Source organism: Eulemur rufifrons, chromosome 30 (assembly GCF_041146395.1).
Source record: "Eulemur rufifrons isolate Redbay chromosome 30, OSU_ERuf_1, whole genome shotgun sequence".
In the NCBI taxonomy this organism is placed as follows: Eukaryota; Metazoa; Chordata; class Mammalia; order Primates; family Lemuridae; genus Eulemur; species Eulemur rufifrons.
This window is the reverse complement of record NC_091012.1, coordinates 90,811,177-90,837,408: the sequence shown is the minus strand read 5'-3', so window position 1 is coordinate 90,837,408 and position 26,232 is coordinate 90,811,177. Positions and strand designations below refer to the sequence as shown.

Here is a 26,232-nt window from a genome sequence, read left to right as displayed (position 1 = left end):
ATGAGCCTGAAGACAGTGGGCCCGGTAAGTAGAGTCCGCTCAGAGCAGTAATGTACATTTTGAAGTGTCTTTGTAGAGATGACTGAAATGTCATTTGGGACGTTTAGCCTAAGCTGGTTCTAGGTTCATGTCCTCTAGGACTCTCTCTGGGCTGGGGAAAGGAAGTTTACTTCCCTACTGTCAGGAGCAGAGGAGTTTCTCTGGGCTTCTTTTCCAACTCACTTCCTGTTCCTGTTTTTGGGTCTGGGTCTCCTTACTTTTATTTCCTCTTTGTCTTTCATGGGAGATGTAAATTTTAACCAGCTCCAATTTATGGACTTTGGTTTTAGGGAGTTAAACACATGGCTAAGCAAATGTTACCGTGCTTCAGATGCTTCCTAATGCCCTCTCTCTTTCTCTGGTTTAGTTGCGACCACAACGGAAGCACAGAAGAGACCAATCGGGTGAGTAGGAGAATTAGCGAAACTTGACATTTTTTTAAGGAAAAAAGCCTGATGCTCTGATGAAGAAGATTTAAGAGTAAACATCCCATTTCCTCTGTGAACACTGGTGCTCAGCAGGATCATAATGGGTGTTTGACCTTCCAACCAGGTTGAGAATATTAGGTTCCTTGTCTCTGGCGCATTCTCTAAATTGGTCAGTTTCTTCTTCAAAATGTCTGTGAACCATGCCTTACTTCCAGTCTCCACTCGTCTAAGCCCTTACCGGTTGTTACTCCTTTTTAACTGGGCTCCTGACCTTGATCCTCTCCTCCTCTGATCCAGTCTGTATACCAGTTCCACATGAATCTCCCAAGGCACTGCTTTGATCGTATTGATCCCCAATTGAAGTAGCTTGTCCTCTAAAAATCAAGCTGTTTAGCCAAGTATGTACAGCCCTCTGTGGTCTGGCCATAACCTATCTTTCAGCCTTATCTATTGCTATTCCTATTAATGAATCCTCTGCTCTAAGCAGAGCTAGATAAAGGGGTGTTGTCCAGGTCCCAAACTATAGGGGGTGCTGAAAAATTACTGTAATATATCTGAAGTATGGTGCTAGACAAGTATGGTTTGCACGTTGACTCCTTGAATTACTACAGCAATGTGAATTGGTCATTCCTGCTCATCCGATCAAGCCAAAGAGTGCTCTGATTTATCTCTGTTGTGCATTTTTGCAACATGTAAAAATACTGATACTAATGTGTGAAAAGTCATTTGAGGTTGGCAGTTATAGTCGGCTGAAATCCTAGAACCAAGTTAGGCATTGTATAATATAAAGCCATTAATTGGAGATGATCAGTTTTATTAATTATACTTTTAAATTCAGGTTTATTGAGGTCTGCTTTACATACAATAAAATTCACCCTTTTTAGGTGTACAGTTTGATTAATTTTGACAAATGCATGTGGTAGCGTGAGCATCACCAAATAGAAACATTAGTTTCTTCCAGCCTCCACTAGGTAGATGTTGAACAAATATTTAAAGAAAATCTGTTTTAAGGGGCCTGCAAGAAGTGCCCACAGGTCTTGGTCCAGTCCCAAATGGCTTCTATATAAGGGATACTATAGGAAGAGTGGATTTGGGAGGACAGTGACGAGTTGTTTGGGGCATGTTGGAACTGAGGGGCTTGTAGACAGGGTGATATTGAACACATCTAACGACCAATAGAGCACAGGCAGGGATTCGTCAGGATGGATGCCTGCCGGTCAGAACAGATGCCATGAATAAACAATTGGTAAGGCTGTGCCTGTGCATGCTGACTAAATACTGGCCCAGCCCACAGGACGTCCAGGGAAGAAGTTGTAACTGTGGAGCTAGAAGTTAGAAGTCAGGCTGGATATAATGGATTGGGCTGACATATTGGGCTCGGCAACCCAATCCTTAGGAATTGATTGGATTGCCATCGAGAGGCTGAGGATGAACCCTGGGGTTGACTTGAGGGAGGCAAGTGAGTGAGAAGGAGTGAGATGGAAAGGTGAGATGAGGCCCAAAAGATAACTGTGTTCCAGAAATCAAGAGAAGAGAGAGTTTTGAGGATGGAATAGTCAACAGGATAGCAAAGGCCCATCAATTTGGCAGCTTAAAAGTGGTGAACATGGTGGAAATAGATTAACATTTATCTCTGTAACAGGTGCATCCAAGTCCTGTAACAGTATATTATTTTTCTCTCATCATGAAAAGTATATCATGCCCATGTTTCACTATTTGGAAAATACAGGAGTGTGGCAAATTTCATCCTGCTGGAGTCTCTGACCCAAATACCAGCCCCAGCTGAGAATGAGGACCCCAGGGGGTGCACACCACTGGCACCCTCAGTGGTGCAGGGCCACCACTGAGTTTGACTCCTGCCAGAGCACTCTTTCAATTGAAGAGAGGGTGCCTGCCGGTTTGGGGTTGCAGAGAGTGGCGCTGAGGAGAAACCTCCTTGCTCTCAGGCTGCCTCTCTCCGTCTGTGGCCCTTTGCCCTTCCCAGACAACTGGATCTCAAACTCGATAAAGAAAAGTGATGACATTTTCTAACTAGACATTTCCCTCTCAGTTCCCCTGCCCCGCACCCAAACTATTTGAATGTGAGCACTCTGACAGAGCCCATTTCACTCTCAATGCGTGACAGATACCTTCTTTTAGAAGTGAGACAGATGGAAAGATGCGGTAGAAACATGGAAAAGATGGAAAAGCGGGAATAATGGCAAGACTGAGTAGCTCTAAAGAAGGGGAACAGAATTACTGTGGGGAAAAGACAAAAAATTGACAAGTGATCGTGTTCATTGAAAATGCCGTGACAGGGAGACTGTCGCACTGACATTTCTCTTTTGTTTTTCCCCCTCTCATCACTCAGCTTGGAGACGATTGACTGGGAATCTGATGGTGAATACTTGCGAAAGGAAAAGAAATCCAGGCTATTTGAAATAAGCAGTGATGGCAAGTATACTGCTCTCCCAGAGAAGCAGCTGAGCTCTGAAACCTCATCACACACAGTAGTGTGAGGATAAGAGTCAGCAGACTTTCTATTCGGAATCACTTAGTAGCAAGCGCCACCATTTCTTTCCTCCTATGTGCTGGCTGTGGATATGGCTGGGTTCCCTGTACCTCTTGGTCAATTTCCTAACACAGACGCCACTGTTCTTTCTGCCTTAGACCTGAGGCGGCCCCCTCAGTAGAGTTCTTGCTTGCGTAGGACTACACCAGGGGAGCAGAGGGGACAAAGTCGAGAACTGAGGCTGAGAAGTATGCAGGCTGCTCTGCTGCTCCCTCTTCCACTCTTCCCCTCCTTCTCTATGTGTGGGAATGACGAGGAGGAGGAAAGGAGGAGGAGGCATGGACTCGTTCTTCCAGCTTGGTGGACACTTGGGTGGGCGGTGGTTGTGGGCCAGCTGGCAGTGACACGTCAGGGGAAATCCCTGCTTTCTCCATCAAGCTGTTGATGTCTGCTGTTGGCCACGTCCTTTATATTTTCTAGAGATTCCTGTGTTTCTTAGTGCCTGTTTCTCACAGAAGATCCTTGCCTCTGTGGATTCAAAGAGGCTTTTTTGTGAGGCTCGGAGCTTTACTTGCAGTTCAGACCCTAGCTGCTCAGTGGACATGAGACACAGGAAGACTAGAAGCTTCTTAAGCATTAGGGATAGTAGTTCACTGATGTTTGTTCAGTCAGTACCAGGTGTAGAGCGTGATACTTGGGCACCTAATTAATGTTTGCTAAGCTGAACTCAACTGAAAATGGGAGGTCCTTAAAGAAATTTAAAAAGTTTTTAAAAGTAGGGACACAGTGCTGACAGTGTATAAAAAATGACTGTGTACTTTCTCTGGCTACTTCTTAGATCCCTACCCAAGAGCTATCGTTGGCCACAGTTTCCTAGCTAACCTGGGATCTCAGCAGGGAAAGGAAAGGTGGCTTGGAGCCCTAGTGTCGTGTTGTTTCACCCCCTGTCCCCTCAATTTTCTTTCCCCCTCCCTCTCTCTAGCTTGGGTGGCTGTGCCTGAGTGGGACAGAGGTCCGGGTACTGAACAGGGGGTCTGACATGACAAGCTGCTCCAATACTGAAGGGAACCTCAAGGAGGCAGCTGGAGGGCAGGGGAGGAGTGACAGGAACAGAAACCAGTTCACCACCGAAGGCCGCCAGGTTCTGACTCCTTGAACCAGAAGAGACGTTCTTTTGAGGGTGAACTTTCAACTAAGGCTGCTCTTACCTTGCTGGCCCCGGGGCTCTGCCTGTGGGTGTCCATCCCAGCAGTGGAGGCTGCTCTCATAGGACTGGTTTTGTATGTTTCTTTGCTGTTTTCCACATGGCATTTCTTTCATGATTGTAATGAATTTAGGAAATTCTATAGAATGAAAGATCTGATGAGCTTTAAAACATACTCCAACCTCACTTCTAACCTTTCTCACTGTCACAGTCATTTTTTAAATATATATATTGTAATCAGTGTGTCTGCACTTTTAAAAAATTTTAAATTTCCACTGCAAGTGGGCAATCTTTAAATTTTCTAGGAAGGGAGGACTTTTTACCATGAGAGCACCTACTCCTTTTCTCTTTCCTTATTTCATATTTCAAGTTCTTTCATAGCTAAATATCAAATGAGACACTCAGAAGCTGCAGTTTTAGGATAAAGAGGTTTTGTACCATCAATACATCTTCATGTCTTCCCCATGCCATGGTTTAGATTTTTTTACATCCAGAATCATAGAAACCTAGACCTTGAGTTCCAAACAGGCTCCACAGAGCATGTGGTGTCAGACGTGCTGGCCTTTGTTTCCAGGTGACAAGATGCTTAGTGCAGACAGGCGGTGATGTGCTGCATGTTCCCAAGGCCTCTCAGAGAGTGCTGGTGTCAGGACCTAATTCTTCACTCTTATGTCAGTGGTTCTGAGAGCTTTGCACTTATGGTCTAATTTAAAACAATGAAATTTTGGTGACCAACGTAGAGTTGCCAATTTTTAATCTGTCTAATGAAGGAAATAAAAAAATCCAGCTACCATCTACTATCTCTATAATTTCATAGAGTAAAGAGCACCAAAAGTTTAGTCAGGACAGTTCTTCCAATTACAGAAATTTAACTTGATGGGGACAAAAACACCACTTTACTATTCTTTTTTCTCTTATTTTGCTGTGGACCAGTGAAAATCTACAAGTCTGCAGACCCGTATTTGGGAACCCCTGAGCCAACTACATTGTGTTACTTAGAGAATGATGTGGAAATTGACACTGGACTTTGATTGCTATTTTATCTGTTCCTAAAATAAAAAAGAAATAGATAGAAAACAATCCAAAACAGCTAATTCTTAACTGTGATTCAAAATGTCACAGTTCCCAGCTCATTTAATTTGAGCTCAATAATCTGCTGAAGTTTGGTATATGAGGTGGGGGCAGAGGGGGTATGTATATGACTGTGTCTCTTGCATTTCAGAAGAATCTGTGGAGGAGTTATTTGATACTGACGATGAGCTGACCATCATAGAGCCTCTAATAATTGAGGAAGATGCTGACAGCAATGATTTGAAGGATCCTGTGCTAAAAGAAGGGGATTCATGTGATCAGGGCCAAACTACCTCAGATGAGAAAGAGCTGGATGAGTCTACTGTGTCCCAGCGCAATGTATCCGATGATGTTGGTGAGCAGGATCTTGGTGGAAACCTCAGCCAGCCACCAAATGATCCTGAGGCTAACCTAGCGATTTCAGATAGAAAGATGCCAACTGATAAAAAGCCTACATCTGTGGCGAAACAACCGAGGAAAAGGAAGCAAAAACCCAAAAATATTTGTGTGCCGCCTGGTAAGCCAGTCATGCCAAGTATGCCTGTCCCACCAAAGGTGCCTAAGCCTGCCAAGTTTGTCTGTCTTGTCGGGTCTGCCTGTCCCACCTGCCAAAGCCTGTGCTATTTCAGCAACTTCCTAATGGCCACTGGAGGCAGCCATCCCAGCAAAAGGATTGTTCTGGGAACGGGGGAGGAATGCCCACGTATTTCTCATGCTCCCATATCTTAGCGTTCTCTGTTCCACAGGCCTGGAGTGTTTCCTGCCTGTGCATTTTGTCCTGAGGATATCCCATTTTTCTTAGGACCCAGTCCAATTGTCACTTCTTTCTGAAGCCGAAGCCATAGGTCAGAGTGTCTCCTCCTTCCCTGGTTTCCCTAAGTTCTAGAGCCTGTCTCTACTAAAGCACTAGTCCCAGTTATACTATGCTCCTGAATCCATCCCCCTCGTAGACTGTGAGCCTCTTCATGGGAGAACTCTTCCTCATCTTTTAATCTCCCTCAGGGTCTAGCCCGGTGCTTGGCATGTAATAGAGTTTTAATAACTTTTTTAAATAAATGAATGACACTATTGGTAAACAAATCTCTGGCCAGCGCAATTGGCAGGATGGGTCCTAGACGAAGGAAGAAAGATTTGGCTTGCACCCAGGGTGAAGGTGCTGCCTCGGCTGTGAGCCACTGCTCAGAGCAAGCGTGTGAGCTGTGCCATGCTTCAACTGCATGTGCTTCCCTTGCTCATACTGCCTGGCCTCTAACGGCACACTCCTGTCCCTTCATGGTGCTTGGTGGCTGTCACAGAATCTTGCCCAGCTTACGCTGCTGGCAGCTCTGTGATTCACAGGTGAGAGGGTTCAGCATGACAAACACAGCAGTATGCAGGCTTCAGACACTTGTTCAGACATACTGTTCTGGGCTTGGCTGTGGGGGATCCTCCTGGGCTTGCCGTTCTGTCAGTTGCTTGATGGTACCAATGTTCAGGGTACAAATTAACTACTATCCTTTCAGCCGTTAAAGGACGAAAAAAGCGTGGGCCTTCCAAGAAGAAACCCAGAGCAGCAAAAGTTGAAAAACCTGAGGCTGGGTATGTAGTGCTCATATTCCGTGCACAGTTGTTACCTGTGAAGCAGTCCACTGGGCATGTGGCGGGGAGTCTGCAAGGGGATGAAGGCGTCTGGCCGGGTTTGGAGTGGGGAATGGCAAGGTTTCTGTCCCTGAATGGGAGGGCCTGAGCAGGGGAGGAGGCCGCCGCTGGCTGGGCGTGGGTGCTCCACCACGGTGGCTGCAGGTGCCTGCTGGGGGGCATTTTCTGCCCCCCCACAGCATCTCTGGCCTCTGAGGATGCCTTTGTCCTTACATCAAAGAATGTGTAGCCCAACAAGATACTTTTTTTTCAGGCTGGACACAGTCTAATGGCCACTAGTGTTCACTAAACTAAGGCGAAGGCAGTGGAAATGGTGAAAAGGCAGAAGCAACAAGTTGCTCTGATGGTCAGAATTGGAGGGAGAGGGGTCAAGATTGTCTTCTAGGTTTTTCTAGTGCTCTGGCTGAACCTAGTTACTCTTACTACCATATATAGTATGGAAATGGGGGTTTTTTGTTTGTTTTGTTTTGCTTTTGTTTTGTTTTGTTTTGTTTTTTGAGACAGAGTCTCACTGTTGCCCTGGCTAGAGTGAGTGCCTTGGTGTCAGCCTAGCTCACAGCAACCTCAAACTCCTGGGCTCAAGCGATCCTCCTGCCTCAGCCTCTAGAGTAGCTGGGACTGCAGGGGTGGGCTACTGCGTCCAGGCTGCATATATTTTCCAATGACAGTAACATGAGCCTTGAAACATAATCTATGGACTTGTACTCCTGGTGGTAAATTTTACTTGAAAAAGATACCAAACAAAATCTGCCTTCTTTTCGACCACATATTTCTTCCTTAGTGCTTTCCTTGGACCACTTCTATTGGTTACTATCCATCCTGGAATTGGATATTTTGCCTTTAGGGATTGGGGTGGGGCTCTGTGTTGTGTAACTTTCTTTGTCATGTTTCCCATCCTTTGTTTCTTTTGCCTGACCTCTCAAAACATATTTGTATGTGTATCATACATATTTGTGTGTGTGTAACACAAATGTAAAAGGATCAAGTTTGAGTCACTTTTTAGTTTGTATATAGTGCTATTTACTGATACCCAAGGTGATGTCTTGACCCATTCCTAGGAAACTTTACACCCAGCCAGTTTTCTTTCCTTACTAAAAACATAAATTTGAAGCTTCCTACTGAGTAAGTCCAGTGTGTAGTGGCTGATAAATGAGTAGGAAATCTAGTCAAGGGAGTGAGCCAGCATGTGTCTTGAAAGACTGAAAAAGTAGACAATAAGGCCAGTAACAGCCTCTGGGCCCAATGAAAACTCCTAAAGAAGTGAAGTCTGACTTTCTTGTTTCTTTTTTTTTTCCTCTTTATATAAACCTCCCAAAGCAAGAACTTTTTTTTTTTTTTTTTTTTTTTTTTTAATTTGAGACAGGGTCTTGCTGTGTCTCCTGGGCTAGAGTGCAGTGTTGTCATCATAGTTCACTGCGATCTTAAACTCCTGTGCTCAAGCAATCCTCCTGCCTCAGCCTCCCAAGTAGCTGGGACTACAGGCGGGTACAGTCCCACCATGCCCGGCTAATTTTTCTATTTTTTTAGAGATGGGGTCTCGTTCTTGCTGAGGCTGGTCTAGAACTCCTGGCCTCAGGCGATCCTTCCCGCCTTGGCCTCCTGAAGTGCTAGGATTATAGGCGTGAGCAGCCCCCTCCCCCCACCCCTGCCCCTGTGCTGGCCAAGTCTAACTGTTGATATGTGAAACCTCGACTTAGAGCTGTTATGTCTACCTCCTCTAGCATTTTGATATCCCCTGTGGCTATGTGTCAGCATAACTAATGACAAGATTACCTCTGAGGTAGCCAAGCTCCAGCAGTGAAGTGATGCTTACTGCAGCGTGGCTCTGTGGCTCCTCTGGGCTGGGGTTTGGCCCTGTGTAATGAGCGGCTGACAGTGGGATATCCAGTCGGCTGCTGTCCGGGGAGCTGCAGGGTCCTGAGCAGGAATGCGCTTGGCTTACCCTCGGGTAGTATGCACAGCCGTCTGGTAAGCAACAGCCACGGGCAAAGTGGCCTTGCATGAGCAGTGGAGAGCGCATGCTGGGTCCACAGGCATCTCATGAGGCAGAGAAGCAAGAGGCCCTGGCATCATGGCTCACTGCAGAGAGCAGGTGCAGCTTTGCAGACATCCTTTGTTGGCTCCCCAAGAAGTGGACTTGAGTCCTTGGCCATTTACCTAGATAGGAAGCTCATCGGTAGGTGCTCTCCAAGCAGTAACGCCCTAAAAGGGGACCTCCTTGCTCCTTTACCCCGTTTTAAAAAAAATCTGGTCACACTTAGAACAAAATTTTATTTTAATCCTTTTGATTTTTAACTGCAATCTCTTCATCCTCAAGCCCTTTATCCCATGGCCCCTTTCTCAGGACTGACTTTCATATCTTTAAATAGAAATAAATCACTTGGCAGAAAACATGCTTCTCACTGACAGCTAATGGTACTCAGCTGACATTTTTCCCCTATCTTTGATTCAGCAGTAAAGACTACTTAGAAGCTTGTTGCTTCTAATTTTTTTTTTTTTTACCGCCACTATTGTGATAAAGGCTTAAAGCCCTGCAAACCTTTTTGTATTTCAGAAACTCTGATTGGTTGTTCTCTTCACTTACTCGAGATTTGTGATGTTTGGTTGCCTATGATGTTGGTAGCCTTCCTTTTAAAAAGTATCTTTTACTTTTGCAGTTTCATTCTCCCGCTTGATTCCAGCGATAAAGACAATGAGCCTGATGAAGACAGTGGGCCCGGTAAGTAGAGTCCGCTCAGAGCAGTAATGTACATTTTGAAGTGTCTTTGTAGAGATGACTGAAATGTCATTTGGGACGTTTAGCCTAAGCTGGTTCTAGGTTCATGTCCTCTAGGACTCTCTCTGGGCTGGGGAAAGGAAGTTTACTTCCCTACTGTCAGGAGCAGAGGAGTTTCTCTGGGCTTCTTTTCCAACTCACTTCCTGTTCCTGTTTTTGGGTCTGGGTCTCCTTACTTTTATTTCCTCTTTGTCTTTCATGGGAGATGTAAATTTTAACCAGCTCCAATTTATGGACTTTGGTTTTAGGGAGTTAAACACATGGCTAAGCAAATGTTACCGTGCTTCAGATGCTTCCTAATGCCCTCTCTCTTTCTCTGGTTTAGTTGCGACCACAACGGAAGCACAGAAGAGACCAATCGGGTGAGTAGGAGAATTAGCGAAACTTGACATTTTTTTAAGGAAAAAAGCCTGATGCTCTGATGAAGAAGATTTAAGAGTAAACATCCCATTTCCTCTGTGAACACTGGTGCTCAGCAGGATCATAATGGGTGTTTGACCTTCCAACCAGGTTGAGAATATTAGGTTCCTTGTCTCTGGCGCATTCTCTAAATTGGTCAGTTTCTTCTTCAAAATGTCTGTGAACCATGCCTTACTTCCAGTCTCCACTCGTCTAAGCCCTTACCGGTTGTTACTCCTTTTTAACTGGGCTCCTGACCTTGATCCTCTCCTCCTCTGATCCAGTCTGTATACCAGTTCCACATGAATCTCCCAAGGCACTGCTTTGATCGTATTGATCCCCAATTGAAGTAGCTTGTCCTCTAAAAATCAAGCTGTTTAGCCAAGTATGTACAGCCCTCTGTGGTCTGGCCATAACCTATCTTTCAGCCTTACCTATTGCTATTCCTATTAATGAATCCTCTGCTCTAAGCAGAGCTAGATAAAGGGGTGTTGTCCAGGTCCCAAACTATAGGGGGTGCTGAAAAATTACTGTAATATATCTGAAGTATGGTGCTAGACAAGTATGGTTTGCACGTTGACTCCTTGAATTACTACAGCAATGTGAATTGGTCATTCCTGCTCATCCGATCAAGCCAAAGAGTGCTCTGATTTATCTCTGTTGTGCATTTTTGCAACATGTAAAAATACTGATACTAATGTGTGAAAAGTCATTTGAGGTTGGCAGTTATAGTCGGCTGAAATCCTAGAACCAAGTTAGGCATTGTATAATATAAAGCCATTAATTGGAGATGATCAGTTTTATTAATTATACTTTTAAATTCAGGTTTATTGAGGTCTGCTTTACATACAATAAAATTCACCCTTTTTAGGTGTACAGTTTGATTAATTTTGACAAATGCATGTGGTAGCGTGAGCATCACCAAATAGAAACATTAGTTTCTTCCAGCCTCCACTAGGTAGATGTTGAACAAATATTTAAAGAAAATCTGTTTTAAGGGGCCTGCAAGAAGTGCCCACAGGTCTTGGTCCAGTCCCAAATGGCTTCTATATAAGGGATACTATAGGAAGAGTGGATTTGGGAGGACAGTGACGAGTTGTTTGGGGCATGTTGGAACTGAGGGGCTTGTAGACAGGGTGATATTGAACACATCTAACGACCAATAGAGCACAGGCAGGGATTCGTCAGGATGGATGCCTGCCGGTCAGAACAGATGCCATGAATAAACAATTGGTAAGGCTGTGCCTGTGCATGCTGACTAAATACTGGCCCAGCCCACAGGACGTCCAGGGAAGAAGTTGTAACTGTGGAGCTAGAAGTTAGAAGTCAGGCTGGATATAATGGATTGGGCTGACATATTGGGCTCGGCAACCCAATCCTTAGGAATTGATTGGATTGCCATCGAGAGGCTGAGGATGAACCCTGGGGTTGACTTGAGGGAGGCAAGTGAGTGAGAAGGAGTGAGATGGAAAGGTGAGATGAGGCCCAAAAGATAACTGTGTTCCAGAAATCAAGAGAAGAGAGAGTTTTGAGGATGGAATAGTCAACAGGATAGCAAAGGCCCATCAATTTGGCAGCTTAAAAGTGGTGAACATGGTGGAAATAGATTAACATTTATCTCTGTAACAGGTGCATCCAAGTCCTGTAACAGTATATTATTTTTCTCTCATCATGAAAAGTATATCATGCCCATGTTTCACTATTTGGAAAATACAGGAGTGTGGCAAATTTCATCCTGCTGGAGTCTCTGACCCAAATACCAGCCCCAGCTGAGAATGAGGACCCCAGGGGGTGCACACCACTGGCACCCTCAGTGGTGCAGGGCCACCACTGAGTTTGACTCCTGCCAGAGCACTCTTTCAATTGAAGAGAGGGTGCCTGCCGGTTTGGGGTTGCAGAGAGTGGCGCTGAGGAGAAACCTCCTTGCTCTCAGGCTGCCTCTCTCCGTCTGTGGCCCTTTGCCCTTCCCAGACAACTGGATCTCAAACTCGATAAAGAAAAGTGATGACATTTTCTAACTAGACATTTCCCTCTCAGTTCCCCTGCCCCGCACCCAAACTATTTGAATGTGAGCACTCTGACAGAGCCCATTTCACTCTCAATGCGTGACAGATACCTTCTTTTAGAAGTGAGACAGATGGAAAGATGCGGTAGAAACATGGAAAAGATGGAAAAGCGGGAATAATGGCAAGACTGAGTAGCTCTAAAGAAGGGGAACAGAATTACTGTGGGGAAAAGACAAAAAATTGACAAGTGATCGTGTTCATTGAAAATGCCGTGACAGGGAGACTGTCGCACTGACATTTCTCTTTTGTTTTTCCCCCTCTCATCACTCAGCTTGGAGACGATTGACTGGGAATCTGATGGTGAATACTTGCGAAAGGAAAAGAAATCCAGGCTATTTGAAATAAGCAGTGATGGCAAGTATACTGCTCTCCCAGAGAAGCAGCTGAGCTCTGAAACCTCATCACACACAGTAGTGTGAGGATAAGAGTCAGCAGACTTTCTATTCGGAATCACTTAGTAGCAAGCGCCACCATTTCTTTCCTCCTATGTGCTGGCTGTGGATATGGCTGGGTTCCCTGTACCTCTTGGTCAATTTCCTAACACAGACGCCACTGTTCTTTCTGCCTTAGACCTGAGGCGGCCCCCTCAGTAGAGTTCTTGCTTGCGTAGGACTACACCAGGGGAGCAGAGGGGACAAAGTCGAGAACTGAGGCTGAGAAGTATGCAGGCTGCTCTGCTGCTCCCTCTTCCACTCTTCCCCTCCTTCTCTATGTGTGGGAATGACGAGGAGGAGGAAAGGAGGAGGAGGCATGGACTCGTTCTTCCAGCTTGGTGGACACTTGGGTGGGCGGTGGTTGTGGGCCAGCTGGCAGTGACACGTCAGGGGAAATCCCTGCTTTCTCCATCAAGCTGTTGATGTCTGCTGTTGGCCACGTCCTTTATATTTTCTAGAGATTCCTGTGTTTCTTAGTGCCTGTTTCTCACAGAAGATCCTTGCCTCTGTGGATTCAAAGAGGCTTTTTTGTGAGGCTCGGAGCTTTACTTGCAGTTCAGACCCTAGCTGCTCAGTGGACATGAGACACAGGAAGACTAGAAGCTTCTTAAGCATTAGGGATAGTAGTTCACTGATGTTTGTTCAGTCAGTACCAGGTGTAGAGCGTGATACTTGGGCACCTAATTAATGTTTGCTAAGCTGAACTCAACTGAAAATGGGAGGTCCTTAAAGAAATTTAAAAAGTTTTTAAAAGTAGGGACACAGTGCTGACAGTGTATAAAAAATGACTGTGTACTTTCTCTGGCTACTTCTTAGATCCCTACCCAAGAGCTATCGTTGGCCACAGTTTCCTAGCTAACCTGGGATCTCAGCAGGGAAAGGAAAGGTGGCTTGGAGCCCTAGTGTCGTGTTGTTTCACCCCCTGTCCCCTCAATTTTCTTTCCCCCTCCCTCTCTCTAGCTTGGGTGGCTGTGCCTGAGTGGGACAGAGGTCCGGGTACTGAACAGGGGGTCTGACATGACAAGCTGCTCCAATACTGAAGGGAACCTCAAGGAGGCAGCTGGAGGGCAGGGGAGGAGTGACAGGAACAGAAACCAGTTCACCACCGAAGGCCGCCAGGTTCTGACTCCTTGAACCAGAAGAGACGTTCTTTTGAGGGTGAACTTTCAACTAAGGCTGCTCTTACCTTGCTGGCCCCGGGGCTCTGCCTGTGGGTGTCCATCCCAGCAGTGGAGGCTGCTCTCATAGGACTGGTTTTGTATGTTTCTTTGCTGTTTTCCACATGGCATTTCTTTCATGATTGTAATGAATTTAGGAAATTCTATAGAATGAAAGATCTGATGAGCTTTAAAACATACTCCAACCTCACTTCTAACCTTTCTCACTGTCACAGTCATTTTTTAAATATATATATTGTAATCAGTGTGTCTGCACTTTTAAAAAATTTTAAATTTCCACTGCAAGTGGGCAATCTTTAAATTTTCTAGGAAGGGAGGACTTTTTACCATGAGAGCACCTACTCCTTTTCTCTTTCCTTATTTCATATTTCAAGTTCTTTCATAGCTAAATATCAAATGAGACACTCAGAAGCTGCAGTTTTAGGATAAAGAGGTTTTGTACCATCAATACATCTTCATGTCTTCCCCATGCCATGGTTTAGATTTTTTTACATCCAGAATCATAGAAACCTAGACCTTGAGTTCCAAACAGGCTCCACAGAGCATGTGGTGTCAGACGTGCTGGCCTTTGTTTCCAGGTGACAAGATGCTTAGTGCAGACAGGCGGTGATGTGCTGCATGTTCCCAAGGCCTCTCAGAGAGTGCTGGTGTCAGGACCTAATTCTTCACTCTTATGTCAGTGGTTCTGAGAGCTTTGCACTTATGGTCTAATTTAAAACAATGAAATTTTGGTGACCAACGTAGAGTTGCCAATTTTTAATCTGTCTAATGAAGGAAATAAAAAAATCCAGCTACCATCTACTATCTCTATAATTTCATAGAGTAAAGAGCACCAAAAGTTTAGTCAGGACAGTTCTTCCAATTACAGAAATTTAACTTGATGGGGACAAAAACACCACTTTACTATTCTTTTTTCTCTTATTTTGCTGTGGACCAGTGAAAATCTACAAGTCTGCAGACCCGTATTTGGGAACCCCTGAGCCAACTACATTGTGTTACTTAGAGAATGATGTGGAAATTGACACTGGACTTTGATTGCTATTTTATCTGTTCCTAAAATAAAAAAGAAATAGATAGAAAACAATCCAAAACAGCTAATTCTTAACTGTGATTCAAAATGTCACAGTTCCCAGCTCATTTAATTTGAGCTCAATAATCTGCTGAAGTTTGGTATATGAGGTGGGGGCAGAGGGGGTATGTATATGACTGTGTCTCTTGCATTTCAGAAGAATCTGTGGAGGAGTTATTTGATACTGACGATGAGCTGACCATCATAGAGCCTCTAATAATTGAGGAAGATGCTGACAGCAATGATTTGAAGGATCCTGTGCTAAAAGAAGGGGATTCATGTGATCAGGGCCAAACTACCTCAGATGAGAAAGAGCTGGATGAGTCTACTGTGTCCCAGCGCAATGTATCCGATGATGTTGGTGAGCAGGATCTTGGTGGAAACCTCAGCCAGCCACCAAATGATCCTGAGGCTAACCTAGCGATTTCAGATAGAAAGATGCCAACTGATAAAAAGCCTACATCTGTGGCGAAACAACCGAGGAAAAGGAAGCAAAAACCCAAAAATATTTGTGTGCCGCCTGGTAAGCCAGTCATGCCAAGTATGCCTGTCCCACCAAAGGTGCCTAAGCCTGCCAAGTTTGTCTGTCTTGTCGGGTCTGCCTGTCCCACCTGCCAAAGCCTGTGCTATTTCAGCAACTTCCTAATGGCCACTGGAGGCAGCCATCCCAGCAAAAGGATTGTTCTGGGAACGGGGGAGGAATGCCCACGTATTTCTCATGCTCCCATATCTTAGCGTTCTCTGTTCCACAGGCCTGGAGTGTTTCCTGCCTGTGCATTTTGTCCTGAGGATATCCCATTTTTCTTAGGACCCAGTCCAATTGTCACTTCTTTCTGAAGCCGAAGCCATAGGTCAGAGTGTCTCCTCCTTCCCTGGTTTCCCTAAGTTCTAGAGCCTGTCTCTACTAAAGCACTAGTCCCAGTTATACTATGCTCCTGAATCCATCCCCCTCGTAGACTGTGAGCCTCTTCATGGGAGAACTCTTCCTCATCTTTTAATCTCCCTCAGGGTCTAGCCCGGTGCTTGGCATGTAATAGAGTTTTAATAACTTTTTTAAATAAATGAATGACACTATTGGTAAACAAATCTCTGGCCAGCGCAATTGGCAGGATGGGTCCTAGACGAAGGAAGAAAGATTTGGCTTGCACCCAGGGTGAAGGTGCTGCCTCGGCTGTGAGCCACTGCTCAGAGCAAGCGTGTGAGCTGTGCCATGCTTCAACTGCATGTGCTTCCCTTGCTCATACTGCCTGGCCTCTAACGGCACACTCCTGTCCCTTCATGGTGCTTGGTGGCTGTCACAGAATCTTGCCCAGCTTACGCTGCTGGCAGCTCTGTGATTCACAGGTGAGAGGGTTCAGCATGACAAACACAGCAGTATGCAGGCTTCAGACACTTGTTCAGACATACTGTTCTGGGCTTGGCTGTGGGGGATCCTCCTGGGCTTGCCGTTCTGTCAGTTGCTTGATGGTACCAATGTTCAGGGTACAAATTAACTACTATCCTTTCAGCCGTTAAAGGACGAAAAAAGCGTGGGCCTTCCAAGAAGAAACCCAGAGCAGCAAAAGTTGAAAAACCTGAGGCTGGGTATGTAGTGCTCATATTCCGTGCACAGTTGTTACCTGTGAAGCAGTCCACTGGGCATGTGGCGGGGAGTCTGCAAGGGGATGAAGGCGTCTGGCCGGGTTTGGAGTGGGGAATGGCAAGGTTTCTGTCCCTGAATGGGAGGGCCTGAGCAGGGGAGGAGGCCGCCGCTGGCTGGGCGTGGGTGCTCCACCACGGTGGCTGCAGGTGCCTGCTGGGGGGCATTTTCTGCCCCCCCACAGCATCTCTGGCCTCTGAGGATGCCTTTGTCCTTACATCAAAGAATGTGTAGCCCAACAAGATACTTTTTTTTCAGGCTGGACACAGTCTAATGGCCACTAGTGTTCACTAAACTAAGGCGAAGGCAGTGGAAATGGTGAAAAGGCAGAAGCAACAAGTTGCTCTGATGGTCAGAATTGGAGGGAGAGGGGTCAAGATTGTCTTCTAGGTTTTTCTAGTGCTCTGGCTGAACCTAGTTACTCTTACTACCATATATAGTATGGAAATGGGGGTTTTTTGTTTGTTTTGTTTTGCTTTTGTTTTGTTTTGTTTTGTTTTTTGAGACAGAGTCTCACTGTTGCCCTGGCTAGAGTGAGTGCCTTGGTGTCAGCCTAGCTCACAGCAACCTCAAACTCCTGGGCTCAAGCGATCCTCCTGCCTCAGCCTCTAGAGTAGCTGGGACTGCAGGGGTGGGCTACTGCGTCCAGGCTGCATATATTTTCCAATGACAGTAACATGAGCCTTGAAACATAATCTATGGACTTGTACTCCTGGTGGTAAATTTTACTTGAAAAAGATACCAAACAAAATCTGCCTTCTTTTCGACCACATATTTCTTCCTTAGTGCTTTCCTTGGACCACTTCTATTGGTTACTATCCATCCTGGAATTGGATATTTTGCCTTTAGGGATTGGGGTGGGGCTCTGTGTTGTGTAACTTTCTTTGTCATGTTTCCCATCCTTTGTTTCTTTTGCCTGACCTCTCAAAACATATTTGTATGTGTATCATACATATTTGTGTGTGTGTAACACAAATGTAAAAGGATCAAGTTTGAGTCACTTTTTAGTTTGTATATAGTGCTATTTACTGATACCCAAGGTGATGTCTTGACCCATTCCTAGGAAACTTTACACCCAGCCAGTTTTCTTTCCTTACTAAAAAAATAAATTTGAAGCTTCCTACTGAGTAAGTCCAGTGTGTAGTGGCTGATAAATGAGTAGGAAATCTAGTCAAGGGAGTGAGCCAGCATGTGTCTTGAAAGACTGAAAAAGTAGACAATAAGGCCAGTAACAGCCTCTGGGCCCAATGAAAACTCCTAAAGAAGTGAAGTCTGACTTTCTTGTTTCTTTTTTTTTTCCTCTTTATATAAACCTCCCAAAGCAAGAACTTTTTTTTTTTTTTTTTTTTTTTTTTTAATTTGAGACAGGGTCTTGCTGTGTCTCCTGGGCTAGAGTGCAGTGTTGTCATCATAGTTCACTGCGATCTTAAACTCCTGTGCTCAAGCAATCCTCCTGCCTCAGCCTCCCAAGTAGCTGGGACTACAGGCGGGTACAGTCCCACCATGCCCGGCTAATTTTTCTATTTTTTTAGAGATGGGGTCTCGTTCTTGCTGAGGCTGGTCTAGAACTCCTGGCCTCAGGCGATCCTTCCCGCCTTGGCCTCCTGAAGTGCTAGGATTATAGGCGTGAGCAGCCCCCTCCCCCCACCCCTGCCCCTGTGCTGGCCAAGTCTAACTGTTGATATGTGAAACCTCGACTTAGAGCTGTTATGTCTACCTCCTCTAGCATTTTGATATCCCCTGTGGCTATGTGTCAGCATAACTAATGACAAGATTACCTCTGAGGTAGCCAAGCTCCAGCAGTGAAGTGATGCTTACTGCAGCGTGGCTCTGTGGCTCCTCTGGGCTGGGGTTTGGCCCTGTGTAATGAGCGGCTGACAGTGGGATATCCAGTCGGCTGCTGTCCGGGGAGCTGCAGGGTCCTGAGCAGGAATGCGCTTGGCTTACCCTCGGGTAGTATGCACAGCCGTCTGGTAAGCAACAGCCACGGGCAAAGTGGCCTTGCATGAGCAGTGGAGAGCGCATGCTGGGTCCACAGGCATCTCATGAGGCAGAGAAGCAAGAGGCCCTGGCATCATGGCTCACTGCAGAGAGCAGGTGCAGCTTTGCAGACATCCTTTGTTGGCTCCCCAAGAAGTGGACTTGAGTCCTTGGCCATTTACCTAGATAGGAAGCTCATCGGTAGGTGCTCTCCAAGCAGTAACGCCCTAAAAGGGGACCTCCTTGCTCCTTTACCCCGTTTTAAAAAAAATCTGGTCACACTTAGAACAAAATTTTATTTTAATCCTTTTGATTTTTAACTGCAATCTCTTCATCCTCAAGCCCTTTATCCCATGGCCCCTTTCTCAGGACTGACTTTCATATCTTTAAATAGAAATAAATCACTTGGCAGAAAACATGCTTCTCACTGACAGCTAATGGTACTCAGCTGACATTTTTCCCCTATCTTTGATTCAGCAGTAAAGACTACTTAGAAGCTTGTTGCTTCTAATTTTTTTTTTTTTTACCGCCACTATTGTGATAAAGGCTTAAAGCCCTGCAAACCTTTTTGTATTTCAGAAACTCTGATTGGTTGTTCTCTTCACTTACTCGAGATTTGTGATGTTTGGTTGCCTATGATGTTGGTAGCCTTCCTTTTAAAAAGTATCTTTTACTTTTGCAGTTTCATTCTCCCGCTTGATTCCAGCGATAAAGACAATGAGCCTGATGAAGACAGTGGGCCCGGTAAGTAGAGTCCGCTCAGAGCAGTAATGTACATTTTGAAGTGTCTTTGTAGAGATGACTGAAATGTCATTTGGGACGTTTAGCCTAAGCTGGTTCTAGGTTCATGTCCTCTAGGACTCTCTCTGGGCTGGGGAAAGGAAGTTTACTTCCCTACTGTCAGGAGCAGAGGAGTTTCTCTGGGCTTCTTTTCCAACTCACTTCCTGTTCCTGTTTTTGGGTCTGGGTCTCCTTACTTTTATTTCCTCTTTGTCTTTCATGGGAGATGTAAATTTTAACCAGCTCCAATTTATGGACTTTGGTTTTAGGGAGTTAAACACATGGCTAAGCAAATGTTACCGTGCTTCAGATGCTTCCTAATGCCCTCTCTCTTTCTCTGGTTTAGTTGCGACCACAACGGAAGCACAGAAGAGACCAATCGGGTGAGTAGGAGAATTAGCGAAACTTGACATTTTTTTAAGGAAAAAAGCCTGATGCTCTGATGAAGAAGATTTAAGAGTAAACATCCCATTTCCTCTGTGAACACTGGTGCTCAGCAGGATCATAATGGGTGTTTGACCTTCCAACCAGGTTGAGAATATTAGGTTCCTTGTCTCTGGCGCATTCTCTAAATTGGTCAGTTTCTTCTTCAAAATGTCTGTGAACCATGCCTTACTTCCAGTCTCCACTCGTCTAAGCCCTTACCGGTTGTTACTCCTTTTTAACTGGGCTCCTGACCTTGATCCTCTCCTCCTCTGATCCAGTCTGTATACCAGTTCCACATGAATCTCCCAAGGCACTGCTTTGATCGTATTGATCCCCAATTGAAGTAGCTTGTCCTCTAAAAATCAAGCTGTTTAGCCAAGTATGTACAGCCCTCTGTGGTCTGGCCATAACCTATCTTTCAGCCTTACCTATTGCTATTCCTATTAATGAATCCTCTGCTCTAAGCAGAGCTAGATAAAGGGGTGTTGTCCAGGTCCCAAACTATAGGGGGTGCTGAAAAATTACTGTAATATATCTGAAGTATGGTGCTAGACAAGTATGGTTTGCACGTTGACTCCTTGAATTACTACAGCAATGTGAATTGGTCATTCCTGCTCATCCGATCAAGCCAAAGAGTGCTCTGATTTATCTCTGTTGTGCATTTTTGCAACATGTAAAAATACTGATACTAATGTGTGAAAAGTCATTTGAGGTTGGCAGTTATAGTCGGCTGAAATCCTAGAACCAAGTTAGGCATTGTATAATATAAAGCCATTAATTGGAGATGATCAGTTTTATTAATTATACTTTTAAATTCAGGTTTATTGAGGTCTGCTTTACATACAATAAAATTCACCCTTTTTAGGTGTACAGTTTGATTAATTTTGACAAATGCATGTGGTAGCGTGAGCATCACCAAATAGAAACATTAGTTTCTTCCAGCCTCCACTAGGTAGATGTTGAACAAATATTTAAAGAAAATCTGTTTTAAGGGGCCTGCAAGAAGTGCCCACAGGTCTTGGTCCAGTCCCAAATGGCTTCTATATAAGGGATACTATAGGAAGAGTGGATTTGGGAGGACAGTGACGAGTTGTTTGGGGCATGTTGGAACTGAGGGGCTTGTAGACAGGGTGATATTGAACACATCTAACGACCAATAGAGCACAGGCAGGGATTCGTCAGGATGGATGCCTGCCGGTCAGAACAGATGCCATGAATAAACAATTGGTAAGGCTGTGCCTGTGCATGCTGACTAAATACTGGCCCAGCCCACAGGACGTCCAGGGAAGAAGTTGTAACTGTGGAGCTAGAAGTTAGAAGTCAGGCTGGATATAATGGATTGGGCTGACATATTGGGCTCGGCAACCCAATCCTTAGGAATTGATTGGATTGCCATCGAGAGGCTGAGGATGAACCCTGGGGTTGACTTGAGGGAGGCAAGTGAGTGAGAAGGAGTGAGATGGAAAGGTGAGATGAGGCCCAAAAGATAACTGTGTTCCAGAAATCAAGAGAAGAGAGAATTTTGAGGATGGAATAGTCAACAGGATAGCAAAGGCCCATCAATTTGGCAGCTTAAAAGTGGTGAACATGGTGGAAATAGATTAACATTTATCTCTGTAACAGGTGCATCCAAGTCCTGTAACAGTATATTATTTTTCTCTCATCATGAAAAGTATATCATGCCCATGTTTCACTATTTGGAAAATACAGGAGTGTGGCAAATTTCATCCTGCTGGAGTCTCTGACCCAAATACCAGCCCCAGCTGAGAATGAGGACCCCAGGGGGTGCACACCACTGGCACCCTCAGTGGTGCAGGGCCACCACTGAGTTTGACTCCTGCCAGAGCACTCTTTCAATTGAAGAGAGGGTGCCTGCCGGTTTGGGGTTGCAGAGAGTGGCGCTGAGGAGAAACCTCCTTGCTCTCAGGCTGCCTCTCTCCGTCTGTGGCCCTTTGCCCTTCCCAGACAACTGGATCTCAAACTCGATAAAGAAAAGTGATGACATTTTCTAACTAGACATTTCCCTCTCAGTTCCCCTGCCCCGCACCCAAACTATTTGAATGTGAGCACTCTGACAGAGCCCATTTCACTCTCAATGCGTGACAGATACCTTCTTTTAGAAGTGAGACAGATGGAAAGATGCGGTAGAAACATGGAAAAGATGGAAAAGCGGGAATAATGGCAAGACTGAGTAGCTCTAAAGAAGGGGAACAGAATTACTGTGGGGAAAAGACAAAAAATTGACAAGTGATCGTGTTCATTGAAAATGCCGTGACAGGGAGACTGTCGCACTGACATTTCTCTTTTGTTTTTCCCCCTCTCATCACTCAGCTTGGAGACGATTGACTGGGAATCTGATGGTGAATACTTGCGAAAGGAAAAGAAATCCAGGCTATTTGAAATAAGCAGTGATGGCAAGTATACTGCTCTCCCAGAGAAGCAGCTGAGCTCTGAAACCTCATCACACACAGTAGTGTGAGGATAAGAGTCAGCAGACTTTCTATTCGGAATCACTTAGTAGCAAGCGCCACCATTTCTTTCCTCCTATGTGCTGGCTGTGGATATGGCTGGGTTCCCTGTACCTCTTGGTCAATTTCCTAACACAGACGCCACTGTTCTTTCTGCCTTAGACCTGAGGCGGCCCCCTCAGTAGAGTTCTTGCTTGCGTAGGACTACACCAGGGGAGCAGAGGGGACAAAGTCGAGAACTGAGGCTGAGAAGTATGCAGGCTGCTCTGCTGCTCCCTCTTCCACTCTTCCCCTCCTTCTCTATGTGTGGGAATGACGAGGAGGAGGAAAGGAGGAGGAGGCATGGACTCGTTCTTCCAGCTTGGTGGACACTTGGGTGGGCGGTGGTTGTGGGCCAGCTGGCAGTGACACGTCAGGGGAAATCCCTGCTTTCTCCATCAAGCTGTTGATGTCTGCTGTTGGCCACGTCCTTTATATTTTCTAGAGATTCCTGTGTTTCTTAGTGCCTGTTTCTCACAGAAGATCCTTGCCTCTGTGGATTCAAAGAGGCTTTTTTGTGAGGCTCGGAGCTTTACTTGCAGTTCAGACCCTAGCTGCTCAGTGGACATGAGACACAGGAAGACTAGAAGCTTCTTAAGCATTAGGGATAGTAGTTCACTGATGTTTGTTCAGTCAGTACCAGGTGTAGAGCGTGATACTTGGGCACCTAATTAATGTTTGCTAAGCTGAACTCAACTGAAAATGGGAGGTCCTTAAAGAAATTTAAAAAGTTTTTAAAAGTAGGGACACAGTGCTGACAGTGTATAAAAAATGACTGTGTACTTTCTCTGGCTACTTCTTAGATCCCTACCCAAGAGCTATCGTTGGCCACAGTTTCCTAGCTAACCTGGGATCTCAGCAGGGAAAGGAAAGGTGGCTTGGAGCCCTAGTGTCGTGTTGTTTCACCCCCTGTCCCCTCAATTTTCTTTCCCCCTCCCTCTCTCTAGCTTGGGTGGCTGTGCCTGAGTGGGACAGAGGTCCGGGTACTGAACAGGGGGTCTGACATGACAAGCTGCTCCAATACTGAAGGGAACCTCAAGGAGGCAGCTGGAGGGCAGGGGAGGAGTGACAGGAACAGAAACCAGTTCACCACCGAAGGCCGCCAGGTTCTGACTCCTTGAACCAGAAGAGACGTTCTTTTGAGGGTGAACTTTCAACTAAGGCTGCTCTTACCTTGCTGGCCCCGGGGCTCTGCCTGTGGGTGTCCATCCCAGCAGTGGAGGCTGCTCTCATAGGACTGGTTTTGTATGTTTCTTTGCTGTTTTCCACATGGCATTTCTTTCATGATTGTAATGAATTTAGGAAATTCTATAGAATGAAAGATCTGATGAGCTTTAAAACATACTCCAACCTCACTTCTAACCTTTCTCACTGTCACAGTCATTTTTTAAATATATATATTGTAATCAGTGTGTCTGCACTTTTAAAAAATTTTAAATTTCCACTGCAAGTGGGCAATCTTTAAATTTTCTAGGAAGGGAGGACTTTTTACCATGAGAGCACCTACTCCTTTTCTCTTTCCTTATTTCATATTTCAAGTTCTTTCATAGCTAAATATCAAATGAGACACTCAGAAGCTGCAGTTTTAGGATAAAGAGGTTTTGTACCATCAATACATCTTCATGTCTTCCCCATGCCATGGTTTAGATTTTTTTACATCCAGAATCATAGAAACCTAGACCTTGAGTTCCAAACAGGCTCCACAGAGCATGTGGTGTCAGACGTGCTGGCCTTTGTTTCCAGGTGACAAGATGCTTAGTGCAGACAGGCGGTGATGTGCTGCATGTTCCCAAGGCCTCTCAGAGAGTGCTGGTGTCAGGACCTAATTCTTCACTCTTATGTCAGTGGTTCTGAGAGCTTTGCACTTATGGTCTAATTTAAAACAATGAAATTTTGGTGACCAACGTAGAGTTGCCAATTTTTAATCTGTCTAATGAAGGAAATAAAAAAATCCAGCTACCATCTACTATCTCTATAATTTCATAGAGTAAAGAGCACCAAAAGTTTAGTCAGGACAGTTCTTCCAATTACAGAAATTTAACTTGATGGGGACAAAAACACCACTTTACTATTCTTTTTTCTCTTATTTTGCTGTGGACCAGTGAAAATCTACAAGTCTGCAGACCCGTATTTGGGAACCCCTGAGCCAACTACATTGTGTTACTTAGAGAATGATGTGGAAATTGACACTGGACTTTGATTGCTATTTTATCTGTTCCTAAAATAAAAAAGAAATAGATAGAAAACAATCCAAAACAGCTAATTCTTAACTGTGATTCAAAATGTCACAGTTCCCAGCTCATTTAATTTGAGCTCAATAATCTGCTGAAGTTTGGTATATGAGGTGGGGGCAGAGGGGGTATGTATATGACTGTGTCTCTTGCATTTCAGAAGAATCTGTGGAGGAGTTATTTGATACTGACGATGAGCTGACCATCATAGAGCCTCTAATAATTGAGGAAGATGCTGACAGCAATGATTTGAAGGATCCTGTGCTAAAAGAAGGGGATTCATGTGATCAGGGCCAAACTACCTCAGATGAGAAAGAGCTGGATGAGTCTACTGTGTCCCAGCGCAATGTATCCGATGATGTTGGTGAGCAGGATCTTGGTGGAAACCTCAGCCAGCCACCAAATGATCCTGAGGCTAACCTAGCGATTTCAGATAGAAAGATGCCAACTGATAAAAAGCCTACATCTGTGGCGAAACAACCGAGGAAAAGGAAGCAAAAACCCAAAAATATTTGTGTGCCGCCTGGTAAGCCAGTCATGCCAAGTATGCCTGTCCCACCAAAGGTGCCTAAGCCTGCCAAGTTTGTCTGTCTTGTCGGGTCTGCCTGTCCCACCTGCCAAAGCCTGTGCTATTTCAGCAACTTCCTAATGGCCACTGGAGGCAGCCATCCCAGCAAAAGGATTGTTCTGGGAACGGGGGAGGAATGCCCACGTATTTCTCATGCTCCCATATCTTAGCGTTCTCTGTTCCACAGGCCTGGAGTGTTTCCTGCCTGTGCATTTTGTCCTGAGGATATCCCATTTTTCTTAGGACCCAGTCCAATTGTCACTTCTTTCTGAAGCCGAAGCCATAGGTCAGAGTGTCTCCTCCTTCCCTGGTTTCCCTAAGTTCTAGAGCCTGTCTCTACTAAAGCACTAGTCCCAGTTATACTATGCTCCTGAATCCATCCCCCTCGTAGACTGTGAGCCTCTTCATGGGAGAACTCTTCCTCATCTTTTAATCTCCCTCAGGGTCTAGCCCGGTGCTTGGCATGTAATAGAGTTTTAATAACTTTTTTAAATAAATGAATGACACTATTGGTAAACAAATCTCTGGCCAGCGCAATTGGCAGGATGGGTCCTAGACGAAGGAAGAAAGATTTGGCTTGCACCCAGGGTGAAGGTGCTGCCTCGGCTGTGAGCCACTGCTCAGAGCAAGCGTGTGAGCTGTGCCATGCTTCAACTGCATGTGCTTCCCTTGCTCATACTGCCTGGCCTCTAACGGCACACTCCTGTCCCTTCATGGTGCTTGGTGGCTGTCACAGAATCTTGCCCAGCTTACGCTGCTGGCAGCTCTGTGATTCACAGGTGAGAGGGTTCAGCATGACAAACACAGCAGTATGCAGGCTTCAGACACTTGTTCAGACATACTGTTCTGGGCTTGGCTGTGGGGGATCCTCCTGGGCTTGCCGTTCTGTCAGTTGCTTGATGGTACCAATGTTCAGGGTACAAATTAACTACTATCCTTTCAGCCGTTAAAGGACGAAAAAAGCGTGGGCCTTCCAAGAAGAAACCCAGAGCAGCAAAAGTTGAAAAACCTGAGGCTGGGTATGTAGTGCTCATATTCCGTGCACAGTTGTTACCTGTGAAGCAGTCCACTGGGCATGTGGCGGGGAGTCTGCAAGGGGATGAAGGCGTCTGGCCGGGTTTGGAGTGGGGAATGGCAAGGTTTCTGTCCCTGAATGGGAGGGCCTGAGCAGGGGAGGAGGCCGCCGCTGGCTGGGCGTGGGTGCTCCACCACGGTGGCTGCAGGTGCCTGCTGGGGGGCATTTTCTGCCCCCCCACAGCATCTCTGGCCTCTGAGGATGCCTTTGTCCTTACATCAAAGAATGTGTAG

At 45.5% G+C, this 26,232-nt stretch overlaps 1 protein-coding gene across 1 annotated transcript; it reads left to right on the top strand.

The window, feature by feature from the left end:
• Positions 1 to 26,232, top strand: LOC138378962 (germ cell nuclear acidic protein-like). The gene is made up of 14 exons (XM_069464256.1): positions 1 to 24; positions 407 to 443; positions 5,385 to 5,750; positions 6,736 to 6,811; positions 9,529 to 9,590; positions 9,973 to 10,009; positions 12,384 to 12,466; positions 14,951 to 15,316; positions 16,302 to 16,377; positions 19,095 to 19,156; positions 19,539 to 19,575; positions 21,950 to 22,032; positions 24,517 to 24,720; positions 26,183 to 26,232. Exons 1-14 carry the CDS (start codon positions 1 to 3, stop codon positions 26,230 to 26,232), a joined length of 1,563 nt encoding a protein of 520 aa, XP_069320357.1.

Bases quoted from the DNA above. Each gene is read 5' to 3' on its own strand.
- LOC138378962 (XM_069464256.1), top strand. From the start codon at position 1: ATGAGCCTGAAGACAGTGGGCCCG. The intron at 19,157-19,538 runs GTAAGTAGAGTC...TCTCTGGTTTAG, and splicing joins TGATGAAGACAGTGGGCCCG to TTGCGACCACAACGGAAGCA. The intron at 22,033-24,516 runs GCAAGTATACTG...CTTGCATTTCAG, and splicing joins ATTTGAAATAAGCAGTGATG to AAGAATCTGTGGAGGAGTTA.